General features: G+C 44.4%; 1 protein-coding gene and 1 non-coding gene across 2 annotated transcripts in view; one reads left to right on the top strand and one right to left on the bottom strand.

Moving 5' to 3' along the window:
- The first annotated feature begins 340 nt into the window (after positions 1-340).
- On the top strand, positions 341-477 carry LOC115031014 (small nucleolar RNA SNORA17). The gene has a single exon (XR_003836604.1). It is a non-coding gene; the product is annotated as a small nucleolar RNA SNORA17 (small nucleolar RNA).
- Positions 478-5924: 5447 nt separating this feature from the next.
- Positions 5925-21324, bottom strand: part of LOC147004437 (tyrosine-protein kinase Lyn-like) — a 48281-nt gene continuing 32881 nt past the window's right edge. Inside the window, exons 4-6 of the mRNA XM_085839514.1 lie at positions 16194-16347; positions 14198-14329; positions 5925-6974 (exon numbers count right to left, since the gene is read on the bottom strand). Coding sequence (XP_085695640.1) covers positions 6772-6974; positions 14198-14329; positions 16194-16347 — 489 coding nt within the window. The 3' untranslated portion in view covers positions 5925-6771. The remainder of the gene's footprint in view (positions 6975-14197; positions 14330-16193; positions 16348-21324) is intronic.

Genomic DNA, 21324 nt, shown 5'->3' with positions numbered 1-21324 from the left:
CATCCAGCATCTGGCTGTTCCATCTGACTCTAGGATGGCACTGACACTAAAGCTCTTGTGCCCCTCAAGGTGCTGAGGAACAGGCCCGTACCTCATTCACAATTCTGAAATCCCCAAACCCCCAAACAAAAAGGTTGCCAAAAACTCACCTGATGGAAAAACCAGATCTGAATCTACCTATAGGCTACATTCATCCCACCTATTCTGAATGTCTACAAAGATTTTTCCCCACTGAAATGTTTTATTTCATTAAAAGTTTTAGGTGTTTGCAAAAGTCTTACCAGTAAATATTCAGTATATTAATTGTATTAAAACAAACAAAAAGACAAGAAACCAACTTGCTGCTCCTAGAAGCATTGCAGACATGGGTGCTGTGTCACATGTACCTCAGTAGGTGACAGAGAAGAGAGAGGCTTTGTCTATGCTCCAACCTGTGTTCTAACCTGAGAACATCGGAATGATTAATAGTCTAATGTTCCCTGAAAGAAAGCAAGCCTGAGACAACTACCAGGAGGCCAGACAGGGAAATAGCCAGATATGATCACAAGTCCAATATCCCACATGCCAAGACAACCTCCAAGGGGAGGAAGCTAGCTGGAGACTAGAAAGATCCTGCCTGGATCTCCATAGCTTGAGACAGTATTCTTGCATGGGGACACTTGAGTGGCCAAACACCAGACCAGAACCATGGGGCACCGCCAGGGTAGTAGCCTGTGGTAATCACCAGTGTGGCACTACACAGGCCTTGGGGGTCAGGCAGACCATGCCTGAGATGACCCTTGCCTGGTGCCACAATGTACAAATGGGCATAGCACTCCTGAGACCAATGTTGAAACCTCAGACACTCAGAGACCCCAGGATCCTCTAAGGGAAGGAGCAAGTAAGTGGTGGAGAAATGGAAGAGAAAGATAGACAGAAGGATGTGTGCATAATGAAGAGGCAGAACTGGAGACACGAGGGTAGCCAGGAACAGCCTGATATGAGTAATTGGTGCCACCTGAGACCACAGTGGAGCCCTGGCCTGTGCTGCCACCAGGGGCCATGTCTGGGTCCATGGCTCTGAAGCAGCAGGGTCTATTACTACTAAAGGCTAGGTGGACATCTCTGGTCTGGGCTGCTGCCCAGACACATGCTGATGTCTGAGGGCTGTGCAGAACTGACCCCACTCCTCACCTGGCATCAAGAGAAAGCTGGCCCTGGGGTAGCAGGAGAGCTGATCCCACCCCTACACACCTGCAGTATTGGAGAGAAGCTCCCAAAATTTCAAGAATCTTGGGTGAGGATATGAGTGTGGGAGAGCTGGCCCAGCCAATCATCTTCCCTATGATGGTATAGACAAATGAGAGATACCCTCCTCTCCTCTTGCCCCTGAGAAACATGACCCTGGGATCATTATAGCAGGAGAGCTGTCTCTTCCCTCATCAGCTGAAGCATTCAGGAGAGCAGGCCCTGCACTTTACCTTGGCATCACAGTAGAAGTTACCCTAATGTAGGTGAGCTGACCACAAAGGTGTGAGCTTAGGACAGCTGACCCTATATTGTCACTTGTCTGCCATGTGGTAGTATGGGCAAGTGAGAGATACCCCTCTCTTGCCCTTGCCATCCATGGCAGGGAGGAATGTGGCCCAAGGTCATCAGAATGGGAGAGCTGGCCCTGCCCCTCAGCTACTGCAGCACTTTGGAGAGTAGGTTCTACACCTTGACTAGGCAGCACAGCAGAGCTGGCCCTGGACATGGGGGTTACAGGTGAGTCAGCCAGAGAATGTGAGCACAGGAGAGCTGACCCTGCCTCTTGTCTTATATATTGTGGTGCAGAGAGACTCCCTCCTCCCCTCCCTCATCCCTCAACACCTATGGCAGGCAGGAGAACTGGCCTCAGGGTCATGAGAATGGGATAACTGGCCCTATCTCTTGCCAACTGCAACACTTGGGAGAATGGACCTGTACCTCCCCTGGGTAGCATGGTAGAGCTGGCCCTGGTTGTTGGTGAACGGGGAAATAAGGAGGGTGTGCTTGAGGTCATGAGAGCAGGAGAGCCAATGGGCTGATTAGTTCAGATTCCTCTAAGGCCCAGATCCAGAGCTTTGGATTGGCCCACCCCGACATCTATCTCATTGATGAACTGCTGGAGTGCAAGAAGGGACCAGTACTATAGATCCAAAACTACAGGATCTCTGTAACACAGAGATCCAACAAGATATCCAAGAGGAGTCCCAGTGAGGCTCCAGGATTGACAGAGTCTCAGAAGCCAGAGTGTACCCATACCAGACCAAGCAGTCATTGCAATGAACATTTGCAAGTAAAGTGTGAATAAAAGGGTGGGATCTGTGGGACACACTGTGATACATTACAGCTTCCACAGTAAGATGTTTTTCTCTGCTTTAGGGGAGGATGCAAGGGTAGAGAGTAGGTATGAGTAGAGGGGCAGATGAGTGGGATTGGGGTGCATGCTGTGAAATTCACAAAGAACCAATAAAAAGCTAGAAAAAAAAAAAAACCAACCTGAAATTGACAATCCAAATTATTCTAGAACCTAAGGGATAAGACTGAAAATAAATAGAACTTGCAATTATCCTGGCTTTCTGACATGGCATCTCCTTTTGTGCACGTAAGCTCTGTTCTATGACTATAGTTTGACAATCTATATTATTCCAATAGTCTTTCCAACAACCTAGAGGATTGTTGGAGACAATCCATGGGGATTGTCGCTATTGTTTCCACACTTATGGAAGTGCAATGATGCTGTGGCCATCCCAGGAATGCTAGGTACATTTAACATGTCTATCTGAAGCACTTAACAGGAAACAGGGTCAGTGGAGTCACTCAGCAGTTAAAGGTCCTTGGGGCTGGATGGTGCACGCCTGGTTACTGATGTTACATCTCTGGCTCCTGGAAAAGGTGGAAGAAGACAACACAGAGCTGTCCTCTGACCTCAACACAAAGCATGGCCCTTGTTCCCACACAACCACACACACTCTCGAGTGCACACACATGCACATCACACAAACATACATACACACACATATGCACGTGTACTCCACATGCACGTCACACATATATTCATACACACACATGTATACACACAAACACACACACACAGCATAGGAAACTAAACAGGAAAACTTTCGACACAGTGGTCTAGAAATTGCTGAAAAAAAAAAAAAACGTTACCAGTTTTAATGTAGTCTCCCTCATAAAATGGACCAAAATATTATCAAAACATTTAATTTTGAAGGCTATAATCCCTACAAATTGTGTTTTTAAAGTATATTGGTGAGCTTAATTCTTCCATAATATAACTTTGAGGCCAAGTCTTGGTATGTAGCTGTGATGGTTTGACTACAATGCCTAGGCCCATAGGGAATGGCATTATTAGTAAGTGTGGCCATGTTGGAGGGGGTGTGGCCCAGTTGGGAGAAGTCTGTCACCATGAGTGGGCTTTGAGGATCTTGAAGTTTTACTTAGGCCCAGTGGCTCACTCTCCCTTCCTGCTGCCTGAGGTGTAGAATTCTCAGCTACCTCTCCAGCACCATGTCTGTCTGCCATGCTTCCACCGTGATAATAATGGACTAAGCCTCTGAGCTGTAAGCCAGTCCCAATTAAATACTTTCCTTTTATAAGAGTTGCCGTGGCAATAGTGTCTCTTCACAGAAATAAAACCCCAATTAAGACAGTAGCTAAGGCTAGCCTCAAAGTGTGGCTTGCAAGATATTTTGTATACACAAAAATTACTTAAGGAAATTTCTCCTTCTATTTATGTGGACTTTAGTGGATCCTTTTGAAATGTATATCCTTGGAAATTGGAATCAGGGCTAATCTGCTACCGAAGTTCTTCAGAATTTGATTTTATAAGTAGATGCTCCCAGTGGCCTCGAGGTTAGAGTTAGGTGCGCTCATTTTATCTCACAAGAAAACAAGGAAAACAAACAAACAGGCAAACAAAGAAACAAACAAGCTCCAGTCTAGTCCTTCAGCATTGAACACACCAGATCACTCACTCATGAAATTAGATCTTTCAAAAATTTCAGGGCTGTTGTGTGAACTGGAGAAAATTTTGATAAAGTGCCAAAGTTAAAAAAAAAAAAAAAGTCTTGACTAAATGGCAGATGTGATTAGAATCAACATTTCCTTTAGCAAAAATAGCAAGGCTCGCCAGCGCTTAATCTAAAAGGATTCTGCAGGAAAATGTGGAGTTGCTGATCCACTGGGTGAAGAGAAAGAAGGAAGGAGCCACCAGGAGGTGGGAAAGCAGTGTCCTCTGAGGGACAGTTTCCTTTGGGGAAATGGGAGACTGTTCAGCTGGTTGTGGATGCTGGTGGTAAAAACAGGAGAGCTGGAGGCCACAGGAGGATGAGCACTTCATCTAATTCAGCAGAGTTGCAGAGGGCGTGTCCCACTGCAAACATCTTAGCAGCTCTTGTCTATGAAGGGGTCCCAGATGGAAATGCACTGTAACACTTTCTTTGCCATGGATGTAACCACTATGTGAACATTCAAAACGTCTTGTTGTTTGTTTTTTAGTCTCTCTCTCTCTCTCTCTCTCTCTCTCTCTCTCTCTCTCTCTCTCTCTCTCTCTCTCTCTCTCTCTCTCGTGTGATATATGTATGAGATGTGTGTAGGATGTGTTTTAGTCTCTCTCTCTCTCTCTCTCTCTCTCTCTCTCTCTCTCTCTCGTGTGTGATATATGTATGAGATGTGTGTAGGATGTGTGTGTGTGTGTGTGTGTATAAAACCTATGGATGTGTGTGTGCATTTGAGTGGTCAGAGGACAAGCTTGGGTACTGGTCTTCTTACCTTTATCTTTTTGGGGTCCCTTGCGTGTTGCTGCATGTGCCTGGCTAGGTGGACCTCAAGCTTCTGGGGATTCTCCTATGTCTGACTCCGACTTCCCAGTAGGAGCATTGAAACTGCAGAAAGTACACATGTTCTGGGGCTGTGAAGGAAGGTCCTTAGCCTTAACAAGCATTTTACCCACTGAGCCCCCTCCCTCCCAGCACACCTGATATCTCCTAATGAACAAGCATATGAAGGAAAGATCAAATACTCCATAGAAGGGGAATACCAAATGGAAAATGGAAGCAGGAGTTAGAGAAGTAAGACAAGATGGAAATGAATTTTTAGCAATGTTTTGGCGATTTCTTTTAGGATTCTTCACACTTCTTTTCCATGAAATAAAGTAGACAATGCAGGTGAGTTTGAAATGAGAGTAGGGACAGGAGGGCCTTAGAAATCCCACTATTGTCAATCAAATGACTAAATATACACATGCTGTGTTTGGAAATAGGCACTCGGAAATGAAGGGCTTTAGAATACTTTGAAACGATACTATTTTTAAAAATCATGGAAAAAATAAATTAAAGACTGAGAAAAAAATGAGATATTCAATCCCTTCCCCTAGTCATCCATATCTTCAAATGAACATACAAATTTCAATTTTAATGGTGCCTGCAAAGCCTGTTAAAAACAGATCTTTGGCTACCCAGGCCATCAACTCCTCAGCCCTCCAACCTGAAATGTTCCAGCTGTGGGGGTGCAACCTCCACAAGTTCATGCAGTGTGACTGTACAGAATGACTCCCTGCCCTTCCCCCACCAACCAGCTCTTATTTATACATGGACAAGAGTTGAAAATCTGATACACAAGACAAAAATCTTAAGATGTTATTGGGTGTATTAAAATAAAATCAAAAATCAAAATATTAAGTATGTACACAGTAGCGTAAGTGAAAGGGGCAGACGCAGCAGTTTCCAATCGGCGTTGACAGTGGAAAACCCAGATAACAAAACTGCTCTGGTCACCAGAGGCTTCTCCATGACTCCTGATTCCTACTTGTAAATAGTCTCTCACACACCTTACACATTTTAGAAAAGATTACTGAGTCACAAGAATAGCCCCAAATGTGCCATTTTAACTTTTTTAGAGTATAACTAAAATATATGATTTATAAAATGTCCAAGTCCTTTGAGGCAATGAGAGAAATGCTTTGTGTTCTTGTAAGTCCTGACAGATTAGATAGATGTTTACATTTCTCCCAAAGGACACGATCAGGAAAGCCTTTAGAGAATTCTGTAATTGAAATACCTGGACCATTAAAAACATTCCTTTAGAGCTTGAGGCTTTCCTGCCTTCCCTGGGAGGTCTGGGCAGTGGTGTAGCTCCAAAGGGCTCCAGTTCAGCAGTGGTCCTTCTGTGTGCCCATGCACAGAGCTCCAGCAGAGTGGGCACGTGCTGCCTCCTGTCCAGTGATCTTACCACAAAGGAAAATGTTTAATAGTCTCATTTTCTGGGGGTTGGGTGGAAGGTAAGGAGGAATCAAATTTCCAAAGCAAAAAAAAACATTCAAATTTTAAAAAGGTGTTTTAAAGCTTGTGGCTTCACCTGTAAAATCTAACAAGCTAGATTAGTCATTTTTAAGAAAGTAAGCCAAAGCATTGAGAAGGTGCGGGAGCATCTGCTCTGCACGGGGGTTTATTTTTGCTAAGTGAGTTTAGTTTTTGTTGCATCTGGGAATTTGTTGCAACAGTCTCTGAACCTGAGTCACTCGCCCCTGTAGAGCCAGTGTGCATATTGGAAAGAGCAGGTGTTTGTATTATGACTGTGGTCCCACTGAGCAGTGGCCACCCATTTAAGAAACCGCATCCAGGGTGTTCTTCCTGAGTTAATTCATCATGTCCATCAGGAGCCAGGAAAACAGAGGGTCCTGGCATGAGATAGTTAGCTCCGCCAAGGCTGCTTTTCCAACTACCTACAATGGGCTAGTCTCCATGCCCACTACGGTTGCTGCTGATACTGCCCTTCTGTGGCTGTATAGAAATCATCCAGGACACTCTGTAAGTAGTCAAAAGTTGGCCTCTCCTCTGCCTTTTCTTTCCAACACATTTTCGTGATGTCATAGAGCTCATCTGGGCAGTTCTCCATGCGTGGCATTCGATATCCCTGTGACAGTGCGCTCATCACATCTGCGTTGGTTCTCCCTGAGGCCAAAACAAACAAAAGCAACCATGTAGAGTTTAGAAGCCCAGCTCAGTGGCAGAGCACTGCAGGGTGGCTTGCCACCAGCATTCTGCAGCTAAGACTGAAAAAAGAAGTTCCCTTGAGTCTACTTACAGGTTGGGGTATGTTCTCCCCAAATTCACAGAGCCTACATCAAAAGCCAAGCAAGGCGGGACACACTTGCAATCCAAACTCTCAGGGCTGTAGGGATTGGGAGGCAGTGGAAGTAAGATTAGCAGATAGATCTCTGGGGCTTACTAGCCAGTCAGCCTAGCCTACTTGGCAAATTCTAGGATGAGAGACTATCTCAAAATCAATAGACACTGAAGAATGAGACCTAGTGCTGTCCTCTGTCCTCTACAAGCATGGTATATATGTGTACCTGTATATACACATGCACCAGCATGCTTGTGAGTAACTCCTTCATATTAACATGCACATACATACTGTCTGAACATGGCCAAAGAATGACCTATGGTAAAAACTTGGGAAATTGTGAGAGAGGCTCCAGGAGAAAAGGCAGAGGGTCTCTTCAGGTACGTTTTGTTCCTTGGGTTGTTATTGGATGTGATTTTCTGTCTACTGTGTTAAACATTTACACTCAATTTATATGACACGATGATGCAGAACATAGCTATAGAACCAAATCTGGTCAGTATACATTGACTCTACGTACAGCTTTCTGCATTGCTTTCTCAGATATACTCTATAGTAGGTGCCAGTCAATAATGTTTATTTTATTTTTAAAAGATTTATTTATATATTTTTTGTATATAAGTACACCATTGCCTTCTTTAGACATACCAGAAGAGGGCATCCAATCCCATTACAGATGGCTACTGTGATGGTGAGCCACTGTGTGGTTGCTGGGAATTGCACTCAGGTCTTTTGGAAGAACAGTTGGTGCTCTTAACTGCTGAGCCATCTCTCCAGCCCCAGTCAATACTGTTGAAATTAGGGACTGGAGAGATGGTTCAGTGGGTAAGAATACTGACTGCTCTTCTGAAGGTCCTGAGTTCAAATCCCAGCACTCACACAGTGGCTCACAACCACCTGTAATGAGATCTGACGTCCCCTTCTGGTTCGTCTGAAGTAAGCTACAGTGTACTTAGATATAATAATGCATAAATCTTTGAGCCAGATCAAGGAGGGACTGAGTGAGTGGAGTTGACATAAGCGAGCAGGGCGGCCTGAGTGAGCAGAGGTCCTAAAAATTTAATACCCAATGATCACATGAAAGCTCACAACCATCTATACAGCTACAGTGTACTCATATATATATATAATAAATAAATAAATCTTTAAAAAATAGTGTTTAAATTGGTCTGTCCTAAGAACATTCTGGGGAAGGGCTACTCTGTTAATATTCAGTATGTGTTTATTGATGTTAATTTACATGCTTTTCTGAACTTAGCCAACCTTCCTTGGATGGTTGCTTTTTTGTTGCATTTGTGTATAAAAATACACTGAACTGACATAAGGTTGTCTACCGCATCAGACTGTAGTCTGCCCCATCCTTCTAGGTCCTCAGATCCCGTGACCAGCAGAAAAATCTGCACAGGTCGGCTGAAAAGTCCACAACGTGCATACAAATCAATGTTAGACCTGACTGACCTTGTAAGCTAACCATACCAGCCCAATATTTAGTTTCTCCTTCCTTGGTGGGGAAGATTCTTTTTAGCATCCAAAAATTAAAACTATATTGCACACATCTTATACTCCCAGACTCTCTGCAGTCCTAGTTTCCTTCAGAGAAGACAGGTGCTAAGGAGTCTCTCCTGACGCAAACCTCTGAGGAATGATTGTTGTTCCTGCCGTGCAAGAGCTCTTGTCTCTATATAAGAATCAAAATAAACTTTATAACACTTTGTATCTTTTTTTCTAAAATTTCATTTCTTTATTGTGTGTATGGGCGTTTTGCCCATATGTGTGCTCTGTGGCATCTCATGTGTACAGTGCCTGAGGAGGTCAGAGAATGTATCAAATACCTGAGAATGGAGTTATATACAGTTGTGAGCTACCATATAGGTGTTGGGAATTGAACCCTGGGCCTCTGGAAGAGCAGTCAGTGCTCTTAACCAATGACCCATCTCTCCATTTGTATGCCTTTCAAGTTGTTTACCTGGTGAATTCACTTTCCTAAACCTACTTATGAAATACGACTTTCAAATCTGTCTACTGAAATCCTCTGACTAGAAGATTACACTTGATTCTCACTGCCCAGCCAACGAGTAGATAGATATCACTTTCTTTAGTGGGAACTTTGGTGTCCACAAAATTCTGTAACTCTGACTCCTAGCTACATTGCTGAGGAAATGTCTGGTTTTACGTCTCCTTGAAGTTCTAGGGTGCTGGTGGAAGTTAATGCATAGGACGGTGTAACTAGACATGGGTATGCAGCTTGGTTAGGAATCTCTTTACTTCCTTCCTGAGGAATCCTTGGCTACATAGGAGATCAGATGCCCATAGAAGATAAACTTTGTAGGAGCTCTTTGTATGTTCTCTTAACTCTGAATAACACACTCAGTGATGCAGACCAAGGACAGGAATGTCCAACCTGCCAGGGAAATCTGCTTTGGTAAGAGAAGAAAGAAGAAAGAATTGAAACACAACTTTTTCATTTTGAGTGAACCAACACATAAAGCAAGCCATGATATGACCAGCCTTATAGAGGAAAGGAGATGGGAGATATACTTCTACTTACCCTAAACTCACTCAGGGTTTCTACTTAGTCTGTGGCTAGGCTAAAGTATGCAAATGTCCATTAGCTGGAGGCCTTCAGCTCCTTCCTGTTGCATCCTTCAATCTTTCCACAGTGCTTACTACTAATCACCGTGAATCATGAGACAGCACGGAGTTCTGAAGGACGCAGTGAGATGGTTAACATGGAGAGCTGTCTTCAAGTGACACATAGCCCAGTCAGAAAGATCCTCTGACTTGGGGATGGGGAAGGTGGTATCCAGAAGCTAGGAAGTGCCAGAAACCACAAACTGGTCAAAAAGCATGAGAAAGAGGAAGATGTGGAAGAGATAAGAAAAGAAACTGGGGGTTGCTGACAGGGGAGGGGACCCAGCAGGACCATAGAACATTACTGTCTGCAGTTCTTCTGGGTAAGGGGGTACTGGAGTGGAGAAGAAGAAAAAGTACACCCTATAAGAAGGTGAACTGTCTTCTCTAAGCATCAGTTAAGATCAAGACAGATATTCATAGAAGGATGAATTTTTAACTTTGAATTTACACATGGTTGGAAAAAGCCAGAGAAGACATGATGTGTCAGAACTTGTTAATTTTCAGCCTAATTTCTATTTATAAGAGTAAAGCAAAGTGAAGGACCCTGTGCTGAGACCCTCGCTTCTCTTCGTAAAAACCATACACATACAACCATAATGAGGCTACAGAAGCACAGTCCTGGAACAAGCCTGGTTGTGCTGTGTTACTGCTGCAAACACAGCGAATGACCTGAGTATGGTGTGCCTTCCCAAACTGATGCTGAAGATTGGATGTTATTCTGAAAGTTTTGTGAGGTGGCCTCTGTAAAAGAAGGCTGCTAGGTCATTAAGGAAGATGGATGCCTTTCTCACAGGAGCCAGTGCCTGCTCTTGAGGTCCCACATAAAATTGCTTAGGAGAGAGATGTTAGGAAGTGTGTCATCCCGGCTACCTAGTTCATTCTGCATGAGCCTGCTTGCCTCTCTGCTTCTCACCTTGTAGTTTTCCACCTGACAGCAGCAAGCTCCTGAAGTCAAAAGCAACACACTTACTTCCTGTATGGAGGCCCAGCCTTAGGCCTTCTGCTCTACCAACAGAGAGGAGCCAGAGCGAGCTGAATAGGGAAAGCTCCAGCAAGACTGTGGGGAAGGAATGCTGGACAGCAGGAACAAGAGCCAGACACCATGACACATATCACACTGTGATGACACATGTCACACTGTGGATGGTCTGGAGGATGTTATGACAAGGGACCCATGCTGAGCAGAGAACAGAAAGCAGTTAATTCTTTTCTGTGGGTCTCTGGCTTCAAAACTGGTACAAAAGGTTGTCCGTGGGGCTGGGAATTGTGTGGTCAGGGTACAGGGGAGACATGCTTCACTCTATAGCTCTCTATTTCTTGATTTTGGGACCATGTGACCATTTTATTTAATGATAAGTATGGTGGACGGCTCCCACACTACTGAAAGTTAATAACATGTTTAGAACTGGGAGCTGCAAAGCATTGAGTAGCCAGACTCTGAGAGCAATTTCTTTGAAAACCATCTATGGGTCAGGAAGAATGGCAATCTTTTATTAGAAAGTTTGACCTTTTATTGCACATTTTTCCCTTTAGTTTTTAAATTGAGGGTATTTTGGTGTTTTGCCTGCATGTATGTCTGTATACCATGTGTGTGCAGTGACTATGAGGTAAGAAGTGAGCACTGAATCCCCTGGAACTGGAGTTACAGGCAGTTGTGAGCCACCGTGTGGATGCTGGGGACTGATCCTGGGGCCTCCAGAAGAACAGCCAGTGCTCTTAACTGCTAAACCATCTCTCCAGCTTCTAATGTGCATATATTATTTTTGACAAGAATAAAACTATTTAATAACAAGTAATTGTAAAGAATAAGAAAACTTCAAAGAAAGAAAGAAAGAGAGATAAAGAGAGAGAGAAAGAAAGAAAGAAAGAAAGAAAGAAAGAAAGAAAGAAAGAAAGAAAGAAGAAATTATGAAAGAAAGAAAGAAAACTTCAGAAATTTGCCAAGAAGAAATATTAATCTACTCTATTATCTCTTTGCCTAAAGATAATAGCATTTTGGTAAATTACATTTTCAGCCCCTTCCCCATATAATAATGTTTTATTTATTTTATGTTCTTATTTCTCCTCTTCTTCCCTTTTTGTTCTGTAAATAGTCACATAGTCGATTAAAACACCTTTTAAAAAAAGATCTTCACACACACACACTTTTCTGGGTAGTGAAGGTCACAGACAACCTAATCACAAGGGCTTTCTCTACACAGAAGCTTTGCAATAGGGTAGACATTTCTCAGTCATCAATGTTTGCCTGTTTCTTTGTGTCTATGAATCATGTCCTCTAAGGAGCTAAGAGTAGTTCTGGTCATAATGCTGTGGACTCTGGTTGTCAATACAGACTTCCTGATAGTCTCAATCCCAGTGTTCAAGAAGGCAAGGTAGTAGGGTATAGAGGAAGCAATGGTTTCTGAATACACACACACACACACACACACACACACAAACACACACACACACAAACACACACGCACACACACGCACACACACACAAACACACACACACACACACAAACACACACATACACACTCACGCACACACACACACAAACACACACACAAACACACACACACACATACACACACACACAAACACACACACACACACAAACACACACACACATACACACACACAAACACACACACACACATACACACACACATACACACACACACAAACACACACACACAAACACACACACACACACATACACACACACACACACACACACACACACAAACCCACACACACACACACACAAACACAGAGTTGTGAACTCATTCACTCACTCACTCAGTCACACAGAATCCTTCCAAATCCGGAACACCAAAAGCGATAGGCAAGCAGAAGGTCCTTGGAGGTGCTCGGCCATAGTTTAGAAGCACCTTTGCCACTGGTTTGGGCCCTGTCATTTTCTCCAAGCCTCAGAGGTCTTGGCTGGAATATCACACGTAACAACATATTACACATAATGCACACATTATATGTAATATTATATTATTATATCAGGTATCATATATATGTATACATATGAATATGTAATCTTTTATTTGTACAGGTAGATAGATATATATTTGTAGGGTTAGATAGATATAGGCTTACATACAGAATGATGTCATCAGTTTAGATACTCTGGATAAGTAGAAGTAGTTTTCCTAGTTTATAGCGGTGTTAACTCACTAACTTCACCACCATCTCCCCATCTTGACCTCAAGCTGAGTGTGACAGGAGGCTCTCCTACAGTCATCAGTACTCTGTTGAACCCAGGCCCATGGCCTCTGACACTCTCTGGCCCTGGGCCCGTGGCTTCCTCTGATTTTCTGACCTCCTAGTATCTCATCCACAGTACGGAGACCGTCTTAAGGTTAAAGAGCCTTCCTGAGTTACTCATTCATTTGTCCATTATTCATTCATCAGGTATCAACTAAGGTCCAAATCACACTGGCCTCCTTCCCGTGGCCCAAGTCCAAAGCTAGCTGTTCCCACTGTGAGACGCTCAACTCTCAACTTCCAAGCCTCCTTCCCTCATGCCTTTGAGTCCCAGACATTAATAACCCTTGGGTAAAGACAGTAGCTCCCTTCTTTGCAAGAATTCCTGCTAGCCCATACCCATCCACATGCTTTCTCCAGCATCTCTTACCCCCCACCACCACCACCACAAGCTGAAATCATCTGTTAAACATCAGTTTCTCCCATGAAGGGAAGGGTGGAGAACCTGCCTCCTTCTGGCCTTGGGCATGGGCCATATGCCCAGGTATTTCTAAATGAATGGGGCAATTAGAAACTTCAGGGATTTAACTGCAATTTTCTCCTCTTAATTTAAATTTTATGTGCATGGGTGTTTTTCCTACATGTATGTCTGTGCATTATGTACCAGCAATGCCTGCAGAGGCCAGAAGAGGGTGTTGGATCCCCTGAGATTGGAGTTGGTAGATGGCTGTGAGGGGCCATGCAGGCTCTGGGAATAGAACCTAGGTTCTCTGCATGAAGAGCCAGTGCTCTAACTGATGACTTATCTCTCAAGCCACTGAAGATTTAACTTTAAGATCAGAAGAGTCCTTCAGTGCTGAACAGTAGCAACTACCCCCTGAAGGGGGTGAGAGCCACTGCCACAGTTCTCACAGCTAGCAGAAGATGGTCTGCCTCACCTGGAACCCTGCTTTGGCAGAGGGGCACTAGTGTCTAATCTGCCTCACTGAGACACCGGGAGCAGCGCCAGGTGCACAGTGTAGTAAGTGGTGAACTCACTGAAGGAAGCGTGAGGTAGAGACAAAGAAGCATCTAAGCATCGTTCAGTAAGATTTGCATAAAGGGTAAGGACCCTAAGTTCTGTCAGAAGAACAGATCTGGGTAGACAGAGCTATTGTCTCTGGGGTGCTTGGTTCTCCCCTCACACTGGAGTGGGGTGTAGGGAAATGATACCTGGGTAGGAAATCTTCCCATAGGTGACAATCTCATACAGGAGAATTCCGAAGGACCACACGTCAGATTTGATAGTGAAGCAGCCGAAGTTGATGGCCTCTGGAGCTGTCCACTTGATAGGGAACTTCGCACCTGAGGAGGAAGATGTGGGCTCCTACTCAGAGTTCAAGATAATGATGGGTTATGAGTAATTTTCTTCTTTGAATTTTTTTTTGAAATTTAAGTAATTTACTTGGAATAGAAAAGATACAATCAAAATGCATGTGGTGTCAAATTTGTTCACCTCCCTTTCTTGCATTTCCCTTTTAGGTCCTTCCCTTAGAAGCAGTTTCTTCTGGAACCTCTATGGGGCGCTGTAGCCTGTTCAACTTTAAACACAAAAGGGCATGGTGTACAGTGCAAATACATTTTGCTTATATTGTTGGCCTTTCAAACGTGTTGAAACTTTAGAGTTTAGCATGCTGACATGCACCTGTATTCTCAGAAGATGGATGGAGCATCTCTTGGTGCAAGGAATTTAAAGTTAGAGCTGAGCGTGGTGGCATGGGAGGCAGAGGCAGGCAGATTTCTGAGTTCTAGGCCAGCCTGGTCTACAAAGTGAGTTCCAGGAGTTCCAGGACAGCCAGGGCTACAGAGAAACCCTGCCTAAAACACACACAGACACACACACACACACACACACACACACAAAGGGAATTCAAAGCTAACCTGGAAAGCAAAGCAGGAACACATCTCAAAAAAACCAAACCAAACAAACCTATGAAAATGTTGAACCAAACCTCTATAAAACAGTTCAGGTTTTTCCTTAATGGGCTCATTCTAAGTTTCCATGGATACATCTTTTTATTTCATTTAAATTTGCCTACTTAACTTCTAGTGCTGGGGATGAATGCAAAGTACACATTTGACCACTGAACTATATCCACAGCCAGAATTATATATAATTTCCTTAAAGGAAAGCAAGACTTGGCACAGACTGTAACTTGATCATCACGGAACTGCTCAGGGTTCATAGCCATTGCTTGAAGACATTACCTTTACTATGTCTTTGCATGAGTTTTCTTTTGAAGTGCCTTACTAAAACTGGAAGTCCCTACAAGAGCAATAAAGACAGTTGTGTACACCTGTTGTGTGCTGGACCGTATCACTGATTCCTGGATGATTGCCAGGCAGTCTGGAACAGTGCTGCATGATGGGAGGACAGATGCTGAGACTGAGAGCATCTCCATGTTACCACTTTCTATTTGGTCCAATCCTAACATGTTCCTTATGATCTTTGTACCTTTCTGGTATCTTTCAAAGACTCAGTGCTTGCTGGTGTCAACAAACCAGTGGACTCGGTTCTTGCTCATGTACTTAGAAGCCGGATTCTCTGGTGTGGATCCAGACTCAGCCCCTTACAGAGGGATCTCTAGAGCTGCAGAACCTCTGAGGTCTGTCATCAGTGGTCTGCAGCATTGAATGAGTGTAACAAACGTCTCTGCAGTTCAGGGAAGCACACATACTTTATTATTGAGAGAAAAAATCTACCTGACAGGCTAAAAAAAGAATCTTAATTTTGACAAATTCAGTTTTGTTTTAGTTTGACGAGTTGAAATATGAGGCTGGATGTGTAATCCCAGCACTTGGGAGGCCAAGGCAGCAGGATTTAGAGTTTGAGGCCAGCCTGGGTTACACAGCAAGACCGTGCTACAACTCAGTGGTTGAGCTCTTCCCTTGCAAGCACAAGGCCCTAGTCCATTAATCCCCAGTACCAAAGAGTAAAACAACCCCTTATCTAAGAACCAGCAAAGAAGAAGAAAGATGCTACTGTTTATGAATCTTGTTACACAGCAACTCCCTGTCTTGAAGGTAGAAGTGAGGACTGTGGGAACAGAGAGAACACATGGTGGAATTGAGGGTGGAGAAACAGGAGGGCATCAGGCACGGGGGTCAATGTGTGGAAAGCACAGCAGAAACCTGCAGTGAGATGGCCTCTGTGGCCCAGCACACATACCTTCCCTTGCTGTGTACTCATTATCTTCAATGACTCTCGCAAGGCCAAAGTCTGCAATCTTGCACATGAGTGACTCAGAGACCAGGACGTTAGCAGCTCGCAGATCGCGGTGGATGTAGTTCTTCCGCTCGATATACGCCATGCCTTCTGCAATCTGCAAACAGAAGGGGCTCAGGCTTGTATTCTAGATAGGCTGTCATGGTTGGCCACCAAGAAAAACAAAACAAACACATACACAAAACCTGAGTTTTTGAGATTTTTTTCATGTGTATTATTATTCTGATTGTTCACATTTTTAAAGATACTGCTAAAGTCACCCTTAGAATCCTTTCTAAAATCTGTCCCTAACATCTACAATGATGATAACTTCCAAAAAAGGTTTTATTTTATTTTTATTTATCTGTATGTCTGTGTGTGTGTTCATATGTGTATGTGTGTGTTTGTGCATCTTTTGTGTGACAGTGTAAACATTGCATCTAGTTGCTCATTGAGGTCAAAAGGGGGCATCAGATTCCCTGGAGCTGGAGTTGCAGGCAGTTGAGAGCAGCCCAACATGAGAACAGGAACTGGACTTGGGCCCTCTCTAACAGCAGTTTGTGGTCTTAACTACTGAGCTGTCTCCTTAGCCCCATGGTAATGGGTTTGGTTTTGTTTTGTTTTGTTTTACAGTTTTTCGAGACAGGGTTTCTCTGTATAACCCTGGCTGTCCTGTCCTGGAACTCACTTTGTAGACCAGGCTAGCCTCGAACTCAGACATCCACCTGCCTCTGCCTCCCAAGTGCTGGGATTAAAGGTGTGTGCCACCACCGTCTGGCATAATCTTAGATTCTTAAGTGAGGAAATATATGCTATTCTCTGGATGTTGTATCCCCTAAATTCATATATTGATACCCTGACCCTCAATATGATCCTTATGTGTTGGCAGTTGTAAAGTAATTAGGTCAGGGGGTCATGGAAGACTTGGTGTCCTTATACAAGAGACCACAGAGAGCTTCCTGGTCCCTTCCACCTTGGGTAGCCATAGCTGTTAAGGGAGAATGTGTGTGTGTGTGTGTGTGTGTGTGTGTGTGTGTGTGTGTGTGTGTGTGTATGCTTGTGTGTGTGCATGCCTGAGCCAGGTACTGAATGTGCTGGCACTTCCTCCCGGACATCCCTAGAACTCTGAGAAGTAAATGCCTGTTGTGTGAGCCATTCAGTCCATGATGATTTGTGGTAGAAACCAGAACTAAGACAACAGAAGTGAAGAAAGTGACTTTTTAATAATACAAGTTCATTATAAGGCACCAGGACATGAGGGCTGTGCTTGTTAGTAAGACTCACTCTATCAGGATCTTGCTAAGGAAGAGCTGTGGGGCCAGCTCTCCAGAGCCTCTGATTACAGTCCCTCAGGATGAACTGAATATACTCTGACAACAGAGCAAGGGCATGAGGCAGAATGAAGGATTCCAATAGACAACGACCCCGAGAGAAGAAGGTGCCACTTAGTGCTGGCAGGAAGTGTGGCAGAGCTCTAAAATCACTTAAAGGATTGTGCCACCAAATTATGCAGTCAAGGATAAGGAATGAAGGTGTGTGTGCTTGTGTGTGTTTATTTGTGTTTATGTGCATGTTTATGGTGTGTATTTGTGTGTGCTTGTGTGTGTGTTTACATGTGTTTGTGTGCAGGCTAATGGTGTGTGTGTTTCTGTGTGCTTGTCTGTATGTTTGTGTGTGTGTGTTTAAGAGAGTTAGAAGAAGTCACTTCCAATTAGGATTACTTCTAATAGAGTGCATTGCCCCCAGATTCTGCCTTAAACTGCAGCAGCTCATCTGGAAGGACCAGACTCCTCCATCACTGTGAGCAGCAGCCTCATTACATCATGTTGTGAAGCCCACTCAAGTCCCTTGCCCTCTACTGCTCAGCAAAGGAGCAGCTCTTTAGCACTTCCTTTCCTTCCAGGCCTCATCCTGGGTCCCCTTCCAGAGTCGACCAAGTCCCATCCTGAACCTCTCTTCTCCTGTTCTACAGTGTTGTTTTGCACAAACACTACTGGCAGCTAAGGGTTGTAGCTTTACCTTTGTTTTTATTCTGTTCAGGTGCTTACTGTTGTCATGGCAACCAGATAACAAACACCTCTAAGACAAAGGCCATGCTATTTATCTTTTCTATTTCACTTTTATCTAGTGCAACTTTGCTGCTGTTACTAATCTCCCTCAGAAAAATGAGCTAAGATTTTGTTTTTCTAAGATTTATTTATTTATTTTATATATGTGAGTACATCTCTTCAGATAGACCAGGAGAGGGCATCAGATCCCATTACAGATGGTTGTGAGCCATCATGTAGCTGTTGGAAATTGAATTCAGGTTCTCTGGAAGAGCACTCAGTGTTCTTAACTGCTGAGCCACCTCTCCAGCCCCTGGGCTAGGGTTTTGCTAGCACCAGGAAGCTATGTTGCTAGCACACAAGATTTGGCAGGTGTCATTTTTCTGGTCACAAAAAGTTGAGAATACTCAATATGTCCCAGACCTACTTCAAAGTCTAGTCAATCCAAAATTTCACTCTGTATGGGCACCAAGGCACACTGTGCAGATACTTTGTGCTTCCAAGGTTCTCCAGGACCTGACTTTGCTTCCACTTCTTGCCTCCTCACCATGACCCCTCCTACAGCCTCCTGGCAACCACCCTGGAACCTCTGCATGGGACATTCACTGCCCTCTTATGTGACTCATTCATTCTGCAGGTCTCGGCTGAGAGGCCCCCTTTTTTGAGAAGCCTTGGTAGCACGGTGCTTTCTCCAAGGAGGGCATCTCCACGGCTTGCCACTCTATCCATGTGCCCACTTCAAATGTGCACATCCCTGGGCACAGGTGAGATGCACATGCTGCCTGCATTCAGTTCTAAACTGAGTACAAAGCATGATGACCTGGCAGCCTGACCTTGTGAAGCATTGTACAAATCTAACAATCGGTAAGCACACAGAGAAGAAACCAGAGGGTGGCAGGGGAAAATATGAGGCTGGTCTAGATAGCAATGACTGTGTGGTCTCTGCTTTCCCATACTCTCAACGGCCCTAGGCACTCAGAAGATGTGCACTCTTATCTGGAAATATTCAAAATAGCTTCAACAGGAAGTCCACAAAAGGCAATAGGTGTTGTGTGTGTGTGTGTGTGTGTATGTGTGTGTGTGCGTGTATGTGTGTGTGCGTGCACGCCCTGGTGAGGGTATGCTAGCATACATGACTTCCTCTAGAAGACTCTGCACCAGACCAGTGGGGCATGACATAGAGGGCAGAGGGTGATGTAATATCACTCTGAGACTGAGGCAAAGTTTGGGGGCAGGAGTCATGCCTCAGTTTTAATTACTGTGCTGACACACCAACCTTAGGCAAACTTACTAAAGCCAAAGAAAGTGGAAGAGTGCAGAGCATGCTGGGACTAAGCAGAAGAATGGGCCAAGCAGTTGTCACACAACTGGATGGAATGTTTGGGTTAAGGAGACAGAGAGATGCCTTGCTGAAATGAGCCAGAGGCAGGTTCTAGAGCCCCAACGGAATACAAACAACTGCGTGGTCATTACTGGTGGTCTCTGAGCCCGTTTCCAGTCCTCCTTAGTTACTGCCTTTTTGAAATGCTGGTCACACCTAGCTAACAGACTAATGATTATATAGACCCTGGGCCAGGTGTGCAAAGAAGCTGAGGCTGGCTATAATCCCAACTTAGGCCTAAACTCGGTTAACTAGAAACCTGTGTGGGAAACACAGATACAAGCATCACAGACAGCAAGGGCTCATGCTCTGCCATGGATCCCCAGGATCAGCTCATTGAAGAACATTCCAAGAACTTGCAAGGAGGGCTCCACGAACATCTACTCAAGCTAGGCACCTGTTGAAAATGTTTGGAGGCGATTCTCTGAAGCAGTAACAGTATTGAACAAGCCCTGTGTACTGTGGCTCTCTATTCCAGGTAGAGTGCTCTTCTGAACTCAGCTTCTCAACCATGGTGATGGTGGTGGTGGTAATAGTGGTACTGAAGGTGGGTAATGATTATGATGGCGACTGTTAGGTAGTGAGAGAGGTAGTAACCACGACTAGTTCAGCATTTACTGTGTTTCACAGATTTTATACTTAATTCGTGTTTGACCCTAATAACAACCACTAGGCAGGTTTTACTCCCATGGAACACATGCAAATGAAGCTTAGAGAAGTTAAAGGCCTCATAAAACAGCAGTGTGAATGAAGCCCATGGAGGTACATGACAACCACAGCCCGTGACCAAGCTCTGTCCAGAATGGTGCCTGTCACTTGAAAATGTTTCTGACTGAAGCAAATGCTGTGAAACACACCCTTGCTGAGTGTGCTGCTCTCCTGGGAGGATGGGCAGAGCTCCCAGGCAAGGCAGAGGTCTGTGAGCCACAGGGTCCACAGGAGCCTAGCAACCTAGCCACAGAAGGTTAGGATGCTGCCTGGGGTAAAGGGCTGCCTTGTCTTGTTAGTTGATAACCAGCCCTGCAGTGTCAGGAAATGAGTCCTGAGATGTAGCCTCTCTGATGCACCTTGGGAAAGAAGAGAGGCTTCAGAGATGCTCTTACTCATTCACCAGTCAGCCAGACTTTCCTTAAGTAACAGCCAACTGGCTGATTATTTTCAATAACCAATCAGCTGAAGAGCCTGCCCTCCCAGAAGCCCAGAGCCACAGGTTTGGCCAAGCACACAAGTCAGAGATGGGAAGTATCAGCTTCTAACAGAAGCCATGTCAGGAGCTGCAGCATGCAGAAACCAAATATTGCTTCTTACACGTGTAGGCTGTGTGTGTGTGTGTGTTTAGGGTGTGCTAGATCAGGGCTGGTCCTTAGACTGTGGTCAGAATCCCAGAGGCTACTGTCCACTGCTAGCCTGTTGTCATGCCTTAGTAGGGACCGATCCTTAGAAATCAATCATTAAGTGATCTTGCTATTGTTCAAGAACGGTGTGCTGTACTTACATAGCCTAAGGTGGTGACATCATCACTAGGTACTACAATCTGAGACTATGGTTGTATATGCAGTCAATGGCTGGCACAGCATTGGAATTTGGTAACCATGGGTGGTTTTTCACACAAAGTGATTCTTACAGTACAACAACCTTAGATGTACCTGCACACCTATGGTGGGCT

Source organism: Mus caroli, unplaced genomic scaffold (genome assembly GCF_978045245.1).
Source record: "Mus caroli unplaced genomic scaffold, Mus_caroli_1 scaffold_6, whole genome shotgun sequence".
NCBI classification, from domain to species: domain Eukaryota; kingdom Metazoa; phylum Chordata; class Mammalia; order Rodentia; family Muridae; genus Mus; species Mus caroli.
Note: the sequence above shows the minus strand (reverse complement) of the source record. Positions and strands in the feature narration are given on the sequence as shown.